This window comes from Thrips palmi, unplaced genomic scaffold, assembly GCF_012932325.1.
Source record: "Thrips palmi isolate BJ-2018 unplaced genomic scaffold, TpBJ-2018v1 HiC_scaffold_10, whole genome shotgun sequence".
Taxonomy (NCBI): Eukaryota; Metazoa; Arthropoda; class Insecta; order Thysanoptera; family Thripidae; genus Thrips; species Thrips palmi.
The window spans coordinates 6,113,687-6,129,090 of record NW_023144621.1 but is presented as its reverse complement, the minus strand read 5'-3'; the positions used below and the strand labels follow the sequence as shown (position 1 = coordinate 6,129,090).

The window sequence follows — 15,404 nt, the reverse complement described above, 5'->3', positions numbered from 1 at the left end:
AGACGCTAAGTTTGAACCACAGGCTTTGTTCCGGTGCACAGTGGTCTAGAAGGCCGGTAGAGGCGGCCAAAACTCTAAACGCGTTTTGAGCTCCGGAGTCGCTAAAAAGGACTCGAACCGAACGTGTGACCCCACCAGTGACTGACTTGCTCTCCGGACGTCGAATCCATTGGTGGGGTCAGACGTTCGGTTCGAGTTTCATTAAGCGACTCTGTTGCTCAAAACGCGTCTAGAGTTTTGGCCTCCTCCACCGGTCTTCTGGCCCACTGTGTGCTGGTTCAGGCGGGTAAGTAGTTAGCCGCCACGTGCTTGTGTTCGAATCCCGAATGCCCCATTCTTCTCACCTGAAGTCGACGATGCGGCCGTGGTGTTGCGGCTGGCCGAAGTACCGGCTGGGCTGGCTGGGCTGGCCGGGCTGTCCGGGCTGCGGCGGGGCGGGGCCGGGGCCGGCGAGGCCGGGCGGGGTGGTGGCGGCGCGGCCGCGCAGGCGCAGCGTGGTGGGGTGGCCCGCGCCCTCCTCGGCCAGCACCAGGACCTCCCCGCCGTGCGTCACCTCGCACGCCGTGACTGGCTGCCGCGCCGTGTACACTGCCACGAGCGTCCCTGGGGAACGGCACCAAATCATCATGTCTCGACGGGACGAGCGGCTACACCGCCAAGGCATTACCACAATTTTGGAAGTGGTCTCTCACGGTCAAATTTTTTCATGCAACTTTGTAAGCACGCGAAATTTAGTTAACCAGCGAAGTCGCACGAATTCTTGTGCAATTTTTCGTCCAAATTTTCACGTGAAACCACGTAAGGACTTCGTGCCGCGAGGCTTCGTACAAAAAATGTGCATAGAAATTTAGACTGAGCGAGGGAGTGGACGGTACCTTTGTTCAGGTCCCATAGTCTGAGTGATCTGTCTCGGCACTTGGAGTCCGCCGACAAGAAGGTGCCGCCCTGCGCGTCGAGCCGCAGGTAGTCCACGGGGGCCGTGTGGCCCGACAGCGTCCAACGGCAGTTGCCTGCAACCACGACACTAATATTAAAATGCCGTCTCAAAAATATTTAAAAACAGTTCAAAAAACCTTTTTTTAAATTGAAGAAAACTTTGAAGAAAAAGGAGAAATGTTGGACAAATTGGAGAACATTTTGAAAAACTTTGGAAAACATTGAAAAAATTTAGAGAAAATTTAAAAAAAATTTTGGATTTGAACGGACCCGTGATGAGGTCCCACACGAGCACGCGGCCGTCCTGCAGCCCCGAGATGACGCAGCCGTCGCGCGAGGAGATGTTGAGCGACACGGTGTTGACGCCCGGCTTCCACTTCTTGAACAGCGTGCCGGACTGCAGGTCGTACACCACGATGAAGTTGGCGCTCGGCTCGTCCACTTCCTGCGAACGCGAACCGCAGGAACACTTCAGTCAAGTCCAAAAAAACAGAAGGAAGAGGACACACTTATTTTTGGGATTGATTGTACCTGCGCGACGCAGCTCACGTAGTGGCCCTCGTGAGTGATGGCGGCGAGTGACGTCACGAAGTCGTGGTGAGGAATACGCAGGTCGTAGAGCAGCTTGCGCGACGCCAGGTTCCACACGAGCAGCGGGAACGGCTTCTGGGTCTCGTCACCGCACACCAGCACGCTGCGGCACCACAACACGTGTCAAACCGTGGCGAGGTGCTACCTCTCTCTCATACATTTCATCGCAAAGGCCGACCGTTTTCGAAGAAAATCGCAATCGGCACAGCGCCTGCGAACCGCCGGGTAGGCCAGCCCGCCGAACACGGGTGCAGTGCGGGACAGCCTACCCTGGACAGCGCCTGCGAACCGCCGGGTAGGCCAGCCCGCCGAACACGGGCGCAGTGCGGGACAGCCTACCCTGGACAGCGCCTGCGAACCGCCGGGTAGGCCAGCCCGCCGAACACGGGCGCAGTGCGGGACAGCCTACCCTGGACAGCGCCTGCGAACCGCCGGGTAGGCCAGCCCGCCGAACACGGCGCAGTGCGGGACAGCCTACCCTGGACAGCGCCTGCGAACCGCCGGGTAGGCCAGCCCGCCGAACACGGGTGCAGTGCGGGACAGCCTACCCGGCACTTCGCAGGCGCTCGACGAAGGAAGCCGGCGTTCCACTGTGACCGGAAACATCTGTGAGGCTCTGAGATTTTACTTACCGGCCGTCCCCGGAGACGAGGAGCGAGTTTAGGAAGCGGTCTTCGCCCGCCTTGAAGGTGGTCACGCAGTCGCCGGAGTCCAGGTTCATGAGGTTCACGTACATCCTGCAGGGCGACACCAGCTTTAGGATGCATCGACTAGCGTTTGCACTATCACACAGTGGGTGAGAAGACCGATAGTGGCGGCAAAAATTCTAGACGCGTTTTGAGCTACAGAGTCGCTTAATGAAACTAGAACCGTACGTGTGACCCCACTAATGGATTCCTCGTTCGGAAAGCAATCCATTAGTGGGGTCACACGCTCGGTTCGAGTCTCTTTTAGCGACTCTGGAGCTCAAATCGCGTCCGGGATTTCAGCCGCCTACACCAGTCTTCTGGCGCACTGTGTGCCACTCGGTGGACGACGGGCTCACCTGTTCCTGGACAGCGCGACGAGGTGCGACTGGTCGTGCAGCCCGAAGTACGGCATCTTCTGGTTCATGACCCCCTTGAGCTTGGCCAGCAGCGTGCAGGCGTCCAGGTCGTAGATGCGCAGCTCGCGCTGGCAGAGCACGATGCAGCGCGTCGAGTCCACGGGCTGCAGGCTCAGCGGCTGCGGCACGCCGCGCAGCACGCGGACTCGCTCGCACCTGGAGGCGAGGATTCGAATCCCATTAGAATTGTTTTGTTTTTGTTTCAGACACTGGGGCATGGTACGGTGCATAGTAGACCGGTGGGGTCACACTTTTGGTTCTAGTCCCATTTAGCGACTCGGAGTTCAAATTGCCTCCGGGATTTAGACCGCCTCCACCGGGCTTCTGGCCCACTGTGCGGTGAGGGTGTAGTAGGGCCCGTACCTCAGGATGTCCCAGACGGCGATCTCCTCCTTGGCGGTGGACACGGCGACGACGTAGTCCGGGTAGTCGCGGATGCGCACCACGAGGTCCAGCCGGTCAGGCAGGTCGTCGGGGACCTTGGCGGGGATGGGGAGCAGCGCGGGCGCGGGGGGCGCGACGCACACGGCCAGGGCGTCCCGCGGCAGCGCGCGGCCCGCCGCCACCGACACCCACTCGGCGGGCTCGGGGGCGGTGGGGGCCGTGCCGGGGGCGGTGGCCGGGGGCGGCGTCGCCGCCGGGAAGTCCAGCGTCAGCCGCCGGAACAACTGCGAGTGGAGCTGGCGGCCGTCGAGCGCGAGCGCCGGCGCCGCGTCCCGGAGGGTCGCCTCCAGCCACTGCACGTCCGCGTCGCTGGAGCGCTCCAGCGCGATGTCCTCCAGGACCTGCAGCAGGACATGGCTCGAGATATTGCACTGACGACGCACAGTGGGCGAAGGAGCAAAAATTCTAGACGCGTTTTGAGCTCCAGAGTCGCTAAACAGGATTCGTACTGAACGCGTAGACCCCCCAATGGATTGCTTTCCGAACGAGAAATCCATTGGTGGGGTCTTACGCTCGGTTTGAGTCCCATTTAGCGACTCTCGAGCTCAAAACGCGTCTAGAATTTTGGCCGCCTCCACCGGTCTTCTCGCCCACTGTGCGACGCCAGAATATGCTCATTTCGCTGACTTTGACGCCTACCTGGAACACGTCCGTGCCGCACACCTTGTCGTACACCCAGCCCAGGTCCAGCAGGAAGTCCTTCTTGATGGAGCCCTTGACGGCGTGCGCCTGGAACGGCAGCTCCTGCAGCCGCCGGCTGTTGTAGCTACAACAACGAGGACGCACTGTGAGGACAGAGGCGCCACACTGGCTGAGGTAGCTTCAGTTTGTCAAATTCAAAACAAGGTTACACTGCAAATAGACAGAAAATGCAAATTTCTTTTTATCTAAGCGAACAAAAACAGTCATAGCCCCGGCTGAAGTAGTCGCGCCATTTAAAAACATGCAAACATGCAGGTACACAAAAAAAAACCGCGGACAAAACCAAGCAGAAAGAAGAACACAAGAAGCACTGAAGCGCACACACCGCGCCCATGCAGGTCTGCAACAAAGTCGGCATGCAAAGTCCGCAGTAAAATAAAACAACAAAATAAAAAGCTGCGCAACGGGACCCGTCCACGGGGTGGGTTTGCGTGACGTCCACAAAGCGGACACACGCGCATCATCATCAGCGCTGTTTGGGCCTCTGCAGGCCTTTGGCGTAAGCAACTACAACAAACATAGAACACACCCAAAAAGAAAGAAAAAACGGCATAGTGCTAACAAACAACAACAAGAAGAGACAGAAGAGTAGAGAAGGGGTGGCACCGCTGGTCAGCATGCAGGCTAGACGAGGCTAGACGAGGCGAGGGTGGCCGTCGGCCTTGGCCTTACCACTTGTCCGGGTTGGCCAGGTTGCACATGGGCTGCAGCCTGCCCAGGAGTGGCGGCGACCGCTCCGCCCACCAAGACCCCTAGCAAGCACCACCAAACACCACAGACCGAGTCAAATGGGCACGTTTTTACAGGACTTTGCAGAACGCACTGTGTGAACGGCTGCCAGAGAGAGAGACACCCAGACCCAGACAACCCAGCCGGAGCGCCGTGGTTGGTCGTGGTCTCGAAGAAAAAGACCATGGACGATTGAACAAGGCGCTTTCGCTTGCCATTGCTTATGAAAGTTTTTTTTTTTTAAGAGTAGCTCGAATATCCCGGTGAGTCGCCACTCCGTTCACCACGCGGCCACTCGGGACGCCGGCGGTTGCCTGGGCCTGGGAAGGTGGTCAAAGGGGCCCTCGGTTACCTGGAAGTAGTCCAGCAGGGCCTTGGCCGCCGCCGCGCCCTCCTTCTCCTTGTAGCGCGCGTCCACGGCGTCCCGGACGGCGGCGTCCCGCCACTGCAAGACCAGCTCGCCGTCGCAGAGCACCCACTGCAGGAACGGGGCCAGCAGCTTGTTGAAGCGCGCCCAGAACATGCAGGCCGGCGCCCAGGGCACTGTAGGCAGACGAGGGCGTCATCGTGGTGCCGGCGCGCGGCGGGCCAGAAGACCGGTGCAGGCGGCCAAAATTCTACACGCGTTTCGAGCTCCAGAGTTGCTAACTGGGACTCGAATCGAACGTGTGACCCCACCAATGGATTACTCTCCGAACGAAGAATTTATTGGTGGGGTCACACGGTCGGATCGAGTCCTGTTTAGCGACTCTGGAGCCCAAAACGCGTCTAGAGTTTTGGGCGGCGGTGCTTACCGTGGGTCTCGGTGGAGTGGAAGGCGGCGTCGTGCGCGAGCAGGTCCAGCATCTCGGAGTCGCTGACGCCGTACTTGGCGGCCGAGACCAGCGCCGCGGCGTGGGCCACCTGCGAAAAAAAAACCCGGCCACCGGTATTCGAACCCGCTACTCGTAATTCAGCTCTGCAATTCGCTGCGCCCTCGGCCACGCGTAGCGCGCGCTCACCTGCTTCTTGCCGAGGATCTCCTCCAGCTGGTCCAGCAGCAGCTGCAGCTGGTCCTCCACGTTGCCGCGCGGCGTGACGCTCTGCTCCCAGGACGTCTGCCAGGCCAGCACCTTGGCGTGCAACGGCAAGGTGCAGTCCGAGGCCATGACGCAGTCCTGGACGCGCTTCGGCACGCTGTGGTTGTATTGCATGACCCAGGCGTTGAGCACGCCGGCCGCCTCCGTCTGGTCCAGCTTCGGCATCTGCGCGACGCGGCAATGTTAGTCGGGCTAGTTGTTGTTGTTGGTTTTGTTGTTGTTTTGTCCCTCACCGAGATGAAGGCGCTGGCGGGCAGGCGCGCCCGGAGCGCGGCCAGCATGCCGCTGCCGTCCCACAGCGTCACGATGAGCTTCACGTTGTCGGGGAGCTCGGCGGGGACCCAGTCGGCGCTGACGGTGCCGTAGGCCTTGAGCAGGTCCATGCCGTCCAGCATGACGACCAGCGTGCGCTTGGAGGCCGCGCCGGCCAGCAGCTCGGGCAGCTTCTCTCGCCAGCTGTCCACGGTCTGCAGGCAGGCCAGAGGGAAGGGTAGGTTGGGTGGTAAAACTTGGGAAAGTAAAGCAGTGGGCCGAAGACCGGTGAAGGCGGTAAAAATCCCATTCCCCAAATATCACCAAATTGGTGGGGTCACACGTTTGGTTAGAGTCCCATTTAGCGACTGTGGAGCTCAAAACGCGTCTAGAGTTTGACCGCCAGCACCGGTCTTCTGTCCAACTGCGAAGTCACTTTCGTGAAACTTACGTGGCTGGCCCAGGCGTGACCGGCGTTCCACAGCAGCTGGCACTGCTGCCCGATGCTGGCCAGGACCCTCTCCAAGGTCATGGACTCGGCCGAGACGCCGCAGAAGCGCAGCGCGAGCAGTGGCGCAGCGGTGCCCGCCGCCGCCGAGCAGGCCCAGGTGGAGCTGCTCTCCGCCACCCTGGCCAAAAGCGTGGACTTGCCGCAGCCGCGCGGGCCCGTCACCACCAGCGGCGCGCGGCACTTGCCCTCCACGTAGCTCTTGACCTGCGCGATGACGGCGTCTCGGTTCACGCTGCACTGCGAGGCGCGCTGGCAGACGCCGGCCTGGTGGCCCAGCTCCAGCACTAACCGGTTGTCCAGGCCGAGGCCGGGCTTGCCCACCGTCTGCGGGGGAAACGCTCTTTCAATTCCAACTTCCCTCACAGGTGCAAGTTCAACCGACAAAGCGGTGCCGTACCCGGGCCTGGTCCTCGTCGATGATGGCGTCCACGATGTTCCGCAGCGAGCTGGACAGCTGCGCCGTCACGTCGGACACGTACTGGGTGTGCTCGGGCTGGTCGGGCGGCGGCAGCCCGCCGTCGCAGTACTTGACGGACATGCGGAGGATGTGCTTCTCCACGAGCTGGGCCTGCCGAACAACAACTCGATTAGAGCACGCAAACTTGCCGGCCGAACTTCCGTGCGCACACAGGGACGCACAGTGGGCCAGAGGACCGGTGGAGGTGGCAGAAACTCTAGACGCGTTTTGAGCTGCAGGTCGCGAAATGGGACTCGAACCAAGCGTGTGACCCTACCAATGGATTGCTCGCCGAACAAGGAATCCATTTGTGGGGTCACACGTTCGGTTCTCTGGAGTTCAAAACGCGTCTGGGATTTTGACTTCTCCACCGGTCTTGTGGCCCACTGAGCGCCGTGTCGTACCTTGAGCAGCTGGTGGATGCCGTCGAGGCGGCGCCGCAGCTCCACCTCCTGCGGGGTGGGGGTGGGGGCGGCGGGGTCCGCGGGGGGCTGGTGTGTGTACACGCGGTGCAGCCACAGCGTACGCCGCGCCATCTCCTGGTGGAGGGGAAGCAAACAGGCAATGCTTCATTCAATAAACGAGCCTCGCGCCACCCTCCACACTCGGCCGGTCTGTCTGACCGTCCGTCCGTCCGTCCGTCCGCCCGCCCATCAGAATCAATCTGTCCGTCTGAGTCTGCCCGTCGTCTGATCGTCCCTCTGCTCGGCGGCAAGGATAGGCCACCAAGCAGCCCGTCTTCGCTCTACGGGACGCACAGTGGGCCAGAAAACCGGTGCAGGCGGCCAAAATTCTGGACCCGTCCGGGATTTCGACCACCTCCACCGGTCTTCTGGCCCTCTATGCGATTGTAGTCCTCAAGGGGCAACAAGGACAGAGCCTCACCTGCGACATGCACACCGTGTTGTGCACCTCCTGCTCCAGGGCGGTGCTGAGGTAGGTGTCCCTCAGCTCGGTGGGCAGGACGGCCTGCAGCACGGCCAGCGTGCGTTCGACCTCCTGGCGCCACTCGGACAGCGGGCCCTCGGCCGGGCAGTCCCCCTGGAAAATGGAACACCGCCAGGCATGAGGGGGCTGAACCAATTGAACAACGCCAAAATGGACCAGATCTTGACAGTGTCCGGTGGAGGCGGCCAAATTTCTAGATGCGTTTTGAGCTCCAGAGGCGCTAAATGGGGTTCGGTTCGAGTCCTGTTTAGCGACTGTGCAGCTCAAAAAGCGTCGAGAATTTTGGCCACCTGCGCCGGTCTTCTGCCAAAGCCACTGTGTAGCCTACCTTGAGTCCCGGAATGTAGCGCGTGGGCGGGCTGAGGCGGTAGCAGGGCGGCTGCGCATGGTTGTCCAGAGAGTACCACTTGGTGAGCAGCGCCTTGTCCTCCGCCTTGGCGAGCGCCTTCTCGAAGTCCTGCGACTCGATGGTGTTGGGCAGCAGTGGCGTGCCCAGGGACGTGTTGAGGAACAGCACCGGGACCACGTACGCCGTCTCCTGCTGGCCTGCAAACCGCAACGACACGGGTTCGAACACTCGCAGCAGTGGACCAGAAGACCGGCGCCGGCGGCCAAAACTCTACACGCTTTCTGAGCTTCAGAGTCACTAAACAGGACTCGAACCGAACGTGTGACCCCACAATGGATTCCTAGTTCGGAAAGCAATTCATTGGTGGGGTCACACGTTCGGTTCGAGTCCCATTCAACGACTCTGGAGCTCAAAACGCGCCTAGAGATTTGCCGCCTCCACCGGTCTTCCGGCGGTTCGGGCGGCGTGCTGCAGGGTGGATACGTACGTGCAAGCTCGCCGAGGCACAGCTCCGGGAACTCGTGGTCCTGCCGCTTCTCCAGCGCGGTCCGCCAGTGCAGGTCCACGACGTGCAGCTCGTAGCCGCGCTCCCGGCAGGCTGCCCGCAGCTCCGGGTACACGTGGCGGTGCAGCGCGCCCTTCTCCACGCAGCAGTCTGGAACGCCGAGGGGGGAGAAACAACTTGAAATTATTGGCTTCATTTTCTTGGGTCGTATTTGGAAAATTTCAAAGACTGTTGGATGAGCGCCTTGGTCTGCGCTGCCTGGCGCTGCCTGGCTGGGGGCCCACCTTCGGCGTCGGCCGCGCACACGTAGATGGCGATCCTGTTGGTCCTGGCGGCCGGCCGGTTGGCGGTGGTCGCCCTGCCCAGCAGCAGGCGGCCCAGGTCGTCGGCCAGCTTGTCCAGCGGCGGCGGCAGCACGTCGCGCCCGTCGTCCGCGGCCACCGACTCTGCGTAGCCACAGCACTCATTGTCTCTCTCGCACCCGTGAGAGAGACAGAGCGACGCACAGTGGGCCAGCACACCGGTGGAGGTGGTTTTGAGCTCAAGAGTCGTTAAGCAGGACTCGAACGGAATGTGTCATTGCTTCCGTTCGAGTCCCGTTTAGCGACTCTGGAGCTCAAAACGCGTTCGGGGTTTCGACCGCCTCCACCGGTCTTCTGGCCCACTGTGCGACGTCTGGATGCTGGGGGCTTACCTGAGGTGGTGGACGCCACTACGCCCCGCTCAGGCTCGCTCGGCTTCGCGGGGGCGGCGGCGGGGGCGGGTGGGGTCGGCTTGGCGGGCTGGGTGCCGCCTTGAGCCGCCCCCGCGGGGGCCGCCGTTGCCGGGGGCGGCGCATGGTGGTGGTTCGCGCCGTGAGCCCCGACGCCCGGCCCGCCCTGATAGGTCGGGGACCTGCGGGCAAAAAGCAAAAAGCGTTGCCTTGCTATTGGCCGCCAGGTACCGGCCGTGCCGCCGGACAGCGCGGCGGGGAGGAGAAGGGGGAGGGGGAGGGGGCTTTGTGGCCGGCAGGGACGGCAGGCTGCTTCCTGAACAGAGCTTCGTCGCTCCGTCTCTGTCGCACCCGGACGGAACGGCCCATGAGAGCGAGAGAGACGGAGCCGGACAGAGCGATAAAGCGATCCTCCGAAACCGCTTGGCTGATGCACGCTAGGGGTGGCAGGCAGGCGAAAAGTGAAGCGGGTGCATCGACCACAACCCTCACACCTCTCGAGCCGTTTGTGTGGGGTTTACTTTGGGCTGCGGCTGCGTCTGCCACGCTAGTTGCAAATCGCACTTCCTAACCGTTTGAGAGCAGTGGCGCCGCAAAGTTGGTCAAAATGTAGAGGAATGTCTAAAAATTGTGTTTTGGGTGAGCCGCGCGGCCGGTTGCCAAAATACCACCACCACCGACACTCCGAAAAAAGAAGCGAAACAGTCGTCTGCCGTGAACGAGGAAGTCGCGCGCGGCGAAGGACGCCGATTCAGCCAAATAGCGGCCGCGCGACGCGCCACCGCCTTCCGTGCATTTCGCATCTTATTCTAGGCGCGCCATTCCGCGCAGCTATTCCAAGCTATTTCCAAGCTATTTCGAAGCTTGGGGATGTGCCGGATGTGTGTTTTGCTTGGTGACCGGCAAGATCGTCAAGTCCGTCTTGGCGGCGCGTCCACGCCGGCGCGGCTCGCGCGGCACTCCGTCAAATATGTCGCGCCACTTCGCAGACTCACGGACCGATTACTCATTCGCTCATTTACTCGTTCGTTCGTTCGTTCATTCATTCATCATGCATCATTCATTCGTCCATTCATTCATTCATTCATTCATTCATTCATTCATTCATTCATTCATTCATTCATTCATTCATTCATTCATTCATTCATTCATTCATTCATTCATTCATTCATTTCCCGCTTTTCATAGACATACTTCAAAGTCCCGCAACTGCGATCCACCCACGCCGAATAAAAAGCGATACTTTTTCCAAAATTCTATTTCTAACCATTTTTTTGCAGTGTCATTTGCACGGTATTGGGTGCGCCGGCGGCTCGTAGCGGGCCTGACACATCAAACTGGCCAATGGATCGGAGAGTCTGCACAGCGCGGCGTGCCGTGCCGTGCCATGCCGCGCGGCAGGACGGTGCGGTATATTTCTGTCAGCGGGTGGCCAAAGTGACTGACCATGTGTCGGGACAGGAGAGAGAGAGGGAGAGAGATGGCGAACGGGAGGAGAGAGAGAGAGAGAGAGAGAGAGAGGGAGAGAGAGGGAGAGAGAGGGGGAGAGAGAGAGAGAGAGAGAGAGAGAGAGAGAGAGAGAGAGAGAGAGAGAGAGAGAGAGAGAGAGAGAGAGCGGCCGGCGCGGAGGGTCGAGGGGGTGTCGCTCGATTCCTGGATGCCCCCCGCGTGGGCTAACCCTGGTCTGTCCTCTGGAGTGGCGGGGGCGGGGCGGGTTGGCGGGGTGTTCCAGGGGCGTGGCGGGGAGCCACTAGGGTTGCCGCCGGCGCCACAAAAATTTTCACCATTTCCTGTGTGAGAGTGAGAAAGAGTTCTGCTTTGTTTTCTGTCCACGCGAGCGACGAGCCCGAAAGGCAGGCGAACCGGCGCTGAACTGATGATCTTGATTTCCTCTCTTTTTTGCTCCACTCTCCACTACTCTTAGTTTGGAGTTTGCAATGTTTTCGGGCGGGAACGTAGGGACGGTTCTCGAAAATACCAAAAGTACCATGATGCACCAGTATCGAGAGGCCAGCCCAGAGCCTAGAGGTTGGCAACCCTTTAAACACCGGTGCATCGAAGACATGAAGCTACACTGGATGGGGTGTCGTGCCGCCGTGTAGGCATCCCGCACGCAGCCCTGCTCCCGGAACTGCCTGTTGCCTACCCGCCGAGCCACAGGGGCCTCTCCGGGATCTGTCGGTTGGAACAACTCTCGTCCTCAAAACTGATTCAGAGAGTTGGCGCGCCCAACACGAGGATTGCGACAGTGATGGTCCGCGTCCACAGTGTACTCACTCTTGAGATCGTGTGGAGGCGTTGTCCTTATGCTTCTGGCCCGAGGAGCAACTGCTGCCCATGGTGGCGCTAGTCTCGCGCCGGGCCGCGCGCCGCCCGCATCCTGGCTGCAAAGCAGAACGAACGTCAGGTATTTGACAGTGGCACATACATTATCATCACCACCAACAGCATCATCATCATCATCCATATGAAATGGAAGACATAGGCTGCTGCAGAGGACCTCTCTCGCAGTCGCAGTGATGGTACGCTTAACTGCAAGAAAATCTTCCAACAAGAGGGAACCGACTACCGGGCAGTAGTGGGGAGAAACGCTTCCGCTAAGCGCATTTCTGAACCGAAAACAAGTGTCCAGTGCTTCGCGGCAGTGTGGCGACTGTACCGCGACTACACTGGGCTGGTTAATGCTCGGCCATTCCTCCTCGGCGGCCTCAATACCTTGCAGTGCAGTGCCTTGCAAGTGCCTTGCAGCCGAGATGAGATCATCGTGGGGAAGGAGAAGAGCATCATCGTTGTGACATTATCATTGCCACGATGATGACAGAGCCTTTATTTTTGTCAGGACCGAGGGGGTAAACACTTCAAGAAATCGTGTACAGACTACTCGGTATTACGCTGTATTACTGAGGTATTACACGTGTATTACGGCCTTAAAATGCAAAAATTTGGCACATTTGACCCGAAAAAGGTATTACGACCCCGTGTATTACGCGTAATACACGGCTTTTGTGTACAGGGTATTACGCGAGTGGTTACCCCCTCGGTCAGGACCATGCTTCCTTGCCATGATTGCCCTGCAGACCAGGAAAAAGAAGGCAGGATCGTGGCTGGAGGGGGAAAAACTCTAAACTTGTCCGAGCCAGTAGACTCATTCCGAGAGTCGCTTTCGTCGCTCCGTCTCTCTCGCTCCTACACGGAACACCGCGTGAGTGCGAGAGAGACAGAGCGACGAAAGCGACTCTCGGAATGAGTCTACAGGAAGCAGCTCGGCGCACCTCGAGACGAGGTCCTCGATGAATAATTCGGAACGCTGCATGCCAAGGTGCGTGCCATGTCCGTTCATCCGTCCGTCCGTCAGGCCGGCTATTTGAAAAACAAATCGTCCTTCTGTCTTAAGGAGACTTTAAACAAATACTTCGTAAGTCAACCGCCTAGTATTGACCCGCCAACTGTCAAAGCGGCTTGGTAAAAAACATTCATCATTGAATCCGTCTTGGTACGCGTCCAGAGCATAGGTGCCTTTGCCTGCGTGCACCCGCTGGTAGTACGAATGAAAATCGACACATTCGTGGAAGTCCCGTAAGCGTCTGAGCCTCAGGCACCGACGTTCGATACAAACGGAAAAATCCGGAGGGGACGGCAAAAAAATTTGTTGTCAGTTACTGTGCTCAACACTTTCCAACTGTCCGAAAGGTTTTTTTTTTCTTCTTGGGAGTTTCGAGCCTGTGTGTTCGATCTACTTTTCTTGCACTCTCGTCGTACTTCAAGCAAAGAGGTCAACAGCCACACTCAAAAGAGGGGAGGGGAGGGGGAAGCTTGGGCAACTACACGGGTCAATTAAACTGCTATATTTTCGCCAAAACGCTGACAGTAAAACTTGAAAATTTACACAGAACCTAACGAAAATAAATAAAATTACTCTAACGTACGTTCGATAGTATGGCCATGTTTATTCCTCACAGCTAGGATTCATTAAGGGTCAAGTTTATGAAAAGTGAAGGAAAGACTTCAGACACTCCACCGGTGTATTGTCGTTTTTCAATATAAAATAACACCAGCACGCTGTCTTATGTCGTTTTTAATTCCTTTAGTGGGTACATCTTTCTTTGCCACTATCATATCGAGCGTATTACTCCCTTCGCTCGAAAAGTTGATACAACCGCCAATCGTGAGATAAAAATCGCGGGAAAATAAAGCGGGCTTAGAGTGGATTTGAGCCTCAGCCTTCAACTAACAATGCGTTTCCGAATGATGTCGGGGTGGGATGGGCGTTCACGCGTTTTCGTTGCTAGTTGTGTAGTGAGCCAGGCGGCCTGGGGCGGGCTTGCCCGAGGGCTTGCCTCCCCCAGGCCGTTGCCTCCACCCCCGCAAGGCGCGCGAGGCAGCGCAGCGCCAGGCCTGGCAAGGCCGCGGTACACAAACCTAACCTCAACGTCGTCTTCCCCCACTCCGCTAGGGCCGCTCGGGCCAGCTGACAGGACAGCGGTAAAGCAATTGCAGTCCGCACGTGCGGACCATTGCGGGCACACTGCCTCGCACAGAGGCGGTGCAGCCGAGCCGCGACGAAAGGCCGAGCCGAGCCGCGGCACAACACAGTCAAGTACGCCGTCCAGCTGGGCGAGCTGGGCGACGAGCGGCCCGAGCGAGCGCCCTCGGCAGGTCTCGGCCGTCGCCAGCACCGCCAGCACCACTCACCTGAGAGGCTGAGCCCCGCTATCCACACGCTACTCCACTCCGCTGGGTGCACTCGCGCCTCGGCCAACTCCCAGCCTCGCAGCCACTCACGCACTTTCACACCGAGCTCGGCGGTGCTCGGCTCGGCGTTGGCGCTGTGCCTGTGCGGCCTGTGCCGAACGCACGCCACAACGCGCAGCTAGCGGAGCCAGCGCACGCCACGCCCTGGCACGCCCCAACCCCACTAGCGGACTGCTCCACTCCGCGCCTGCTGCGCCCCGCGAGCGCCCCGCCCCGCCCCGCCCCGCCCGCCCCGCCCCACGCTCCGCGCTGTGACCCCACGGCCCTGAGCCTCGGCACGGCTCGGCTCGCCTCGGCTCGTACGCCTCGCCTCGCCACCCCCACCCCGCCCCGCCCCTCGGCGCCCCGACGCCCGCGTCCCACCCACCCCGCCCCGCCCCTGCGGCTGAGCGCCCTCCCCCTCCACCACCAGCGCACGTACGCCCCGGCCCCCGCCCCACCCCGCCCCGCGACACACAGCACACATAGCACACACAGCATTACCACTGCCATTTTAAAAATACCTGACTAGGAGCGGCTTTGGACCGCTTAGACCATAGTTAAACCGCGGTGCAGCCTCAGCGGTGCGCGTGCCTTGCGTTTTCGGGCATCTTGAACATGGCTTGCTGAGGCCGTGCGCCGTGCATCGGGTGTGCTCGAGCTTGCAGTCGTGGCACGTAAGGGAGACCCTCTGACCGGCGAAGGCGGCCAAAACTCCAGACGCGTTTTGAGCTCCAGGGTCGCTAAACAGGACTCGAACCGAACGTGTGACCCCAACAATGGATTGCTCTCCGAACGAGGTGTCCGCATTGGTGGGGTCACGTTCCGTTCGTGTCCCATTTAGCGACTCTGGAACTCAAAACGGGTCTAGAATTCTGGCCGCCTCCACCGTTCTTCTGACCCACTGTGCGCTTGCAACCTGGATGGAGTGGTCTAGCTTCCTTTTTCCCCCAACCAGCCGTTCGGAAGGCGCGCTGAAAGTGTTCGAAAAATTTGCGGCGTGTCACGCCCCGTTAGGCAGAACAGGACTGTGGGTCTCATTCACAGAGAGTGCTCTTAAAGAGCTGCAAAGCGCCGCACACCGTTTCACGAAACCAATGAGCGGGGCGTACCCAGTCATGGGAACACGATCCAAGTGTCTCAAGCCTAACTAAGCAATTCAATTCGGTGCTCGCACGCTGCGTCGGGGACGTCGTTTTTTTGTGGCGGGCGATGAGGAAAGCCAGGGCTAGCAACGCCCGGCCAGCGTGGATACCATATGACGGCGCTGGTGACGTCACTCGGCGCGGCGGCGCGGCGGCGCGGCAGCACGCTGTGTTCGATACCCGCCAGAAGACGTATCGGGAGGCTGCG

The 15,404-nt window shown here is 59.8% G+C and overlaps 1 protein-coding gene across 2 annotated transcripts; it reads right to left on the bottom strand.

Annotated features, from left to right (window-relative positions):
- Positions 1-340: 340 nt before the first annotated feature.
- Positions 341-14,245, bottom strand: LOC117654084 (NACHT domain- and WD repeat-containing protein 1). Of its 2 annotated transcripts, none has more exons than XM_034400253.1 (23): positions 14,013-14,245; positions 11,598-11,704; positions 9,303-9,502; positions 8,893-9,054; positions 8,591-8,758; positions 8,083-8,300; positions 7,692-7,847; positions 7,211-7,345; positions 6,747-6,917; positions 6,290-6,673; positions 5,820-6,053; positions 5,509-5,751; positions 5,302-5,410; positions 4,860-5,050; positions 4,451-4,530; positions 3,716-3,842; positions 2,996-3,417; positions 2,573-2,788; positions 2,160-2,264; positions 1,468-1,630; positions 1,207-1,381; positions 876-1,010; positions 341-603 (listed from the first exon to the last, which is right to left on the bottom strand). In XM_034400253.1, the coding sequence occupies exons 2-23, from the start codon at positions 11,657-11,659 to the stop codon at positions 341-343; spliced, it is 4,119 nt and encodes a 1,372-aa protein (XP_034256144.1). In that variant the 5' UTR covers positions 11,660-11,704; positions 14,013-14,245. The 2 variants fall into 2 exon arrangements, with proteins under 2 accessions (XP_034256144.1, XP_034256145.1); XM_034400254.1 differs by lacking the exon at positions 14,013-14,245 and adding an exon at positions 13,745-13,925.
- Between the last annotated feature and the right edge of the window lie 1,159 nt (positions 14,246-15,404).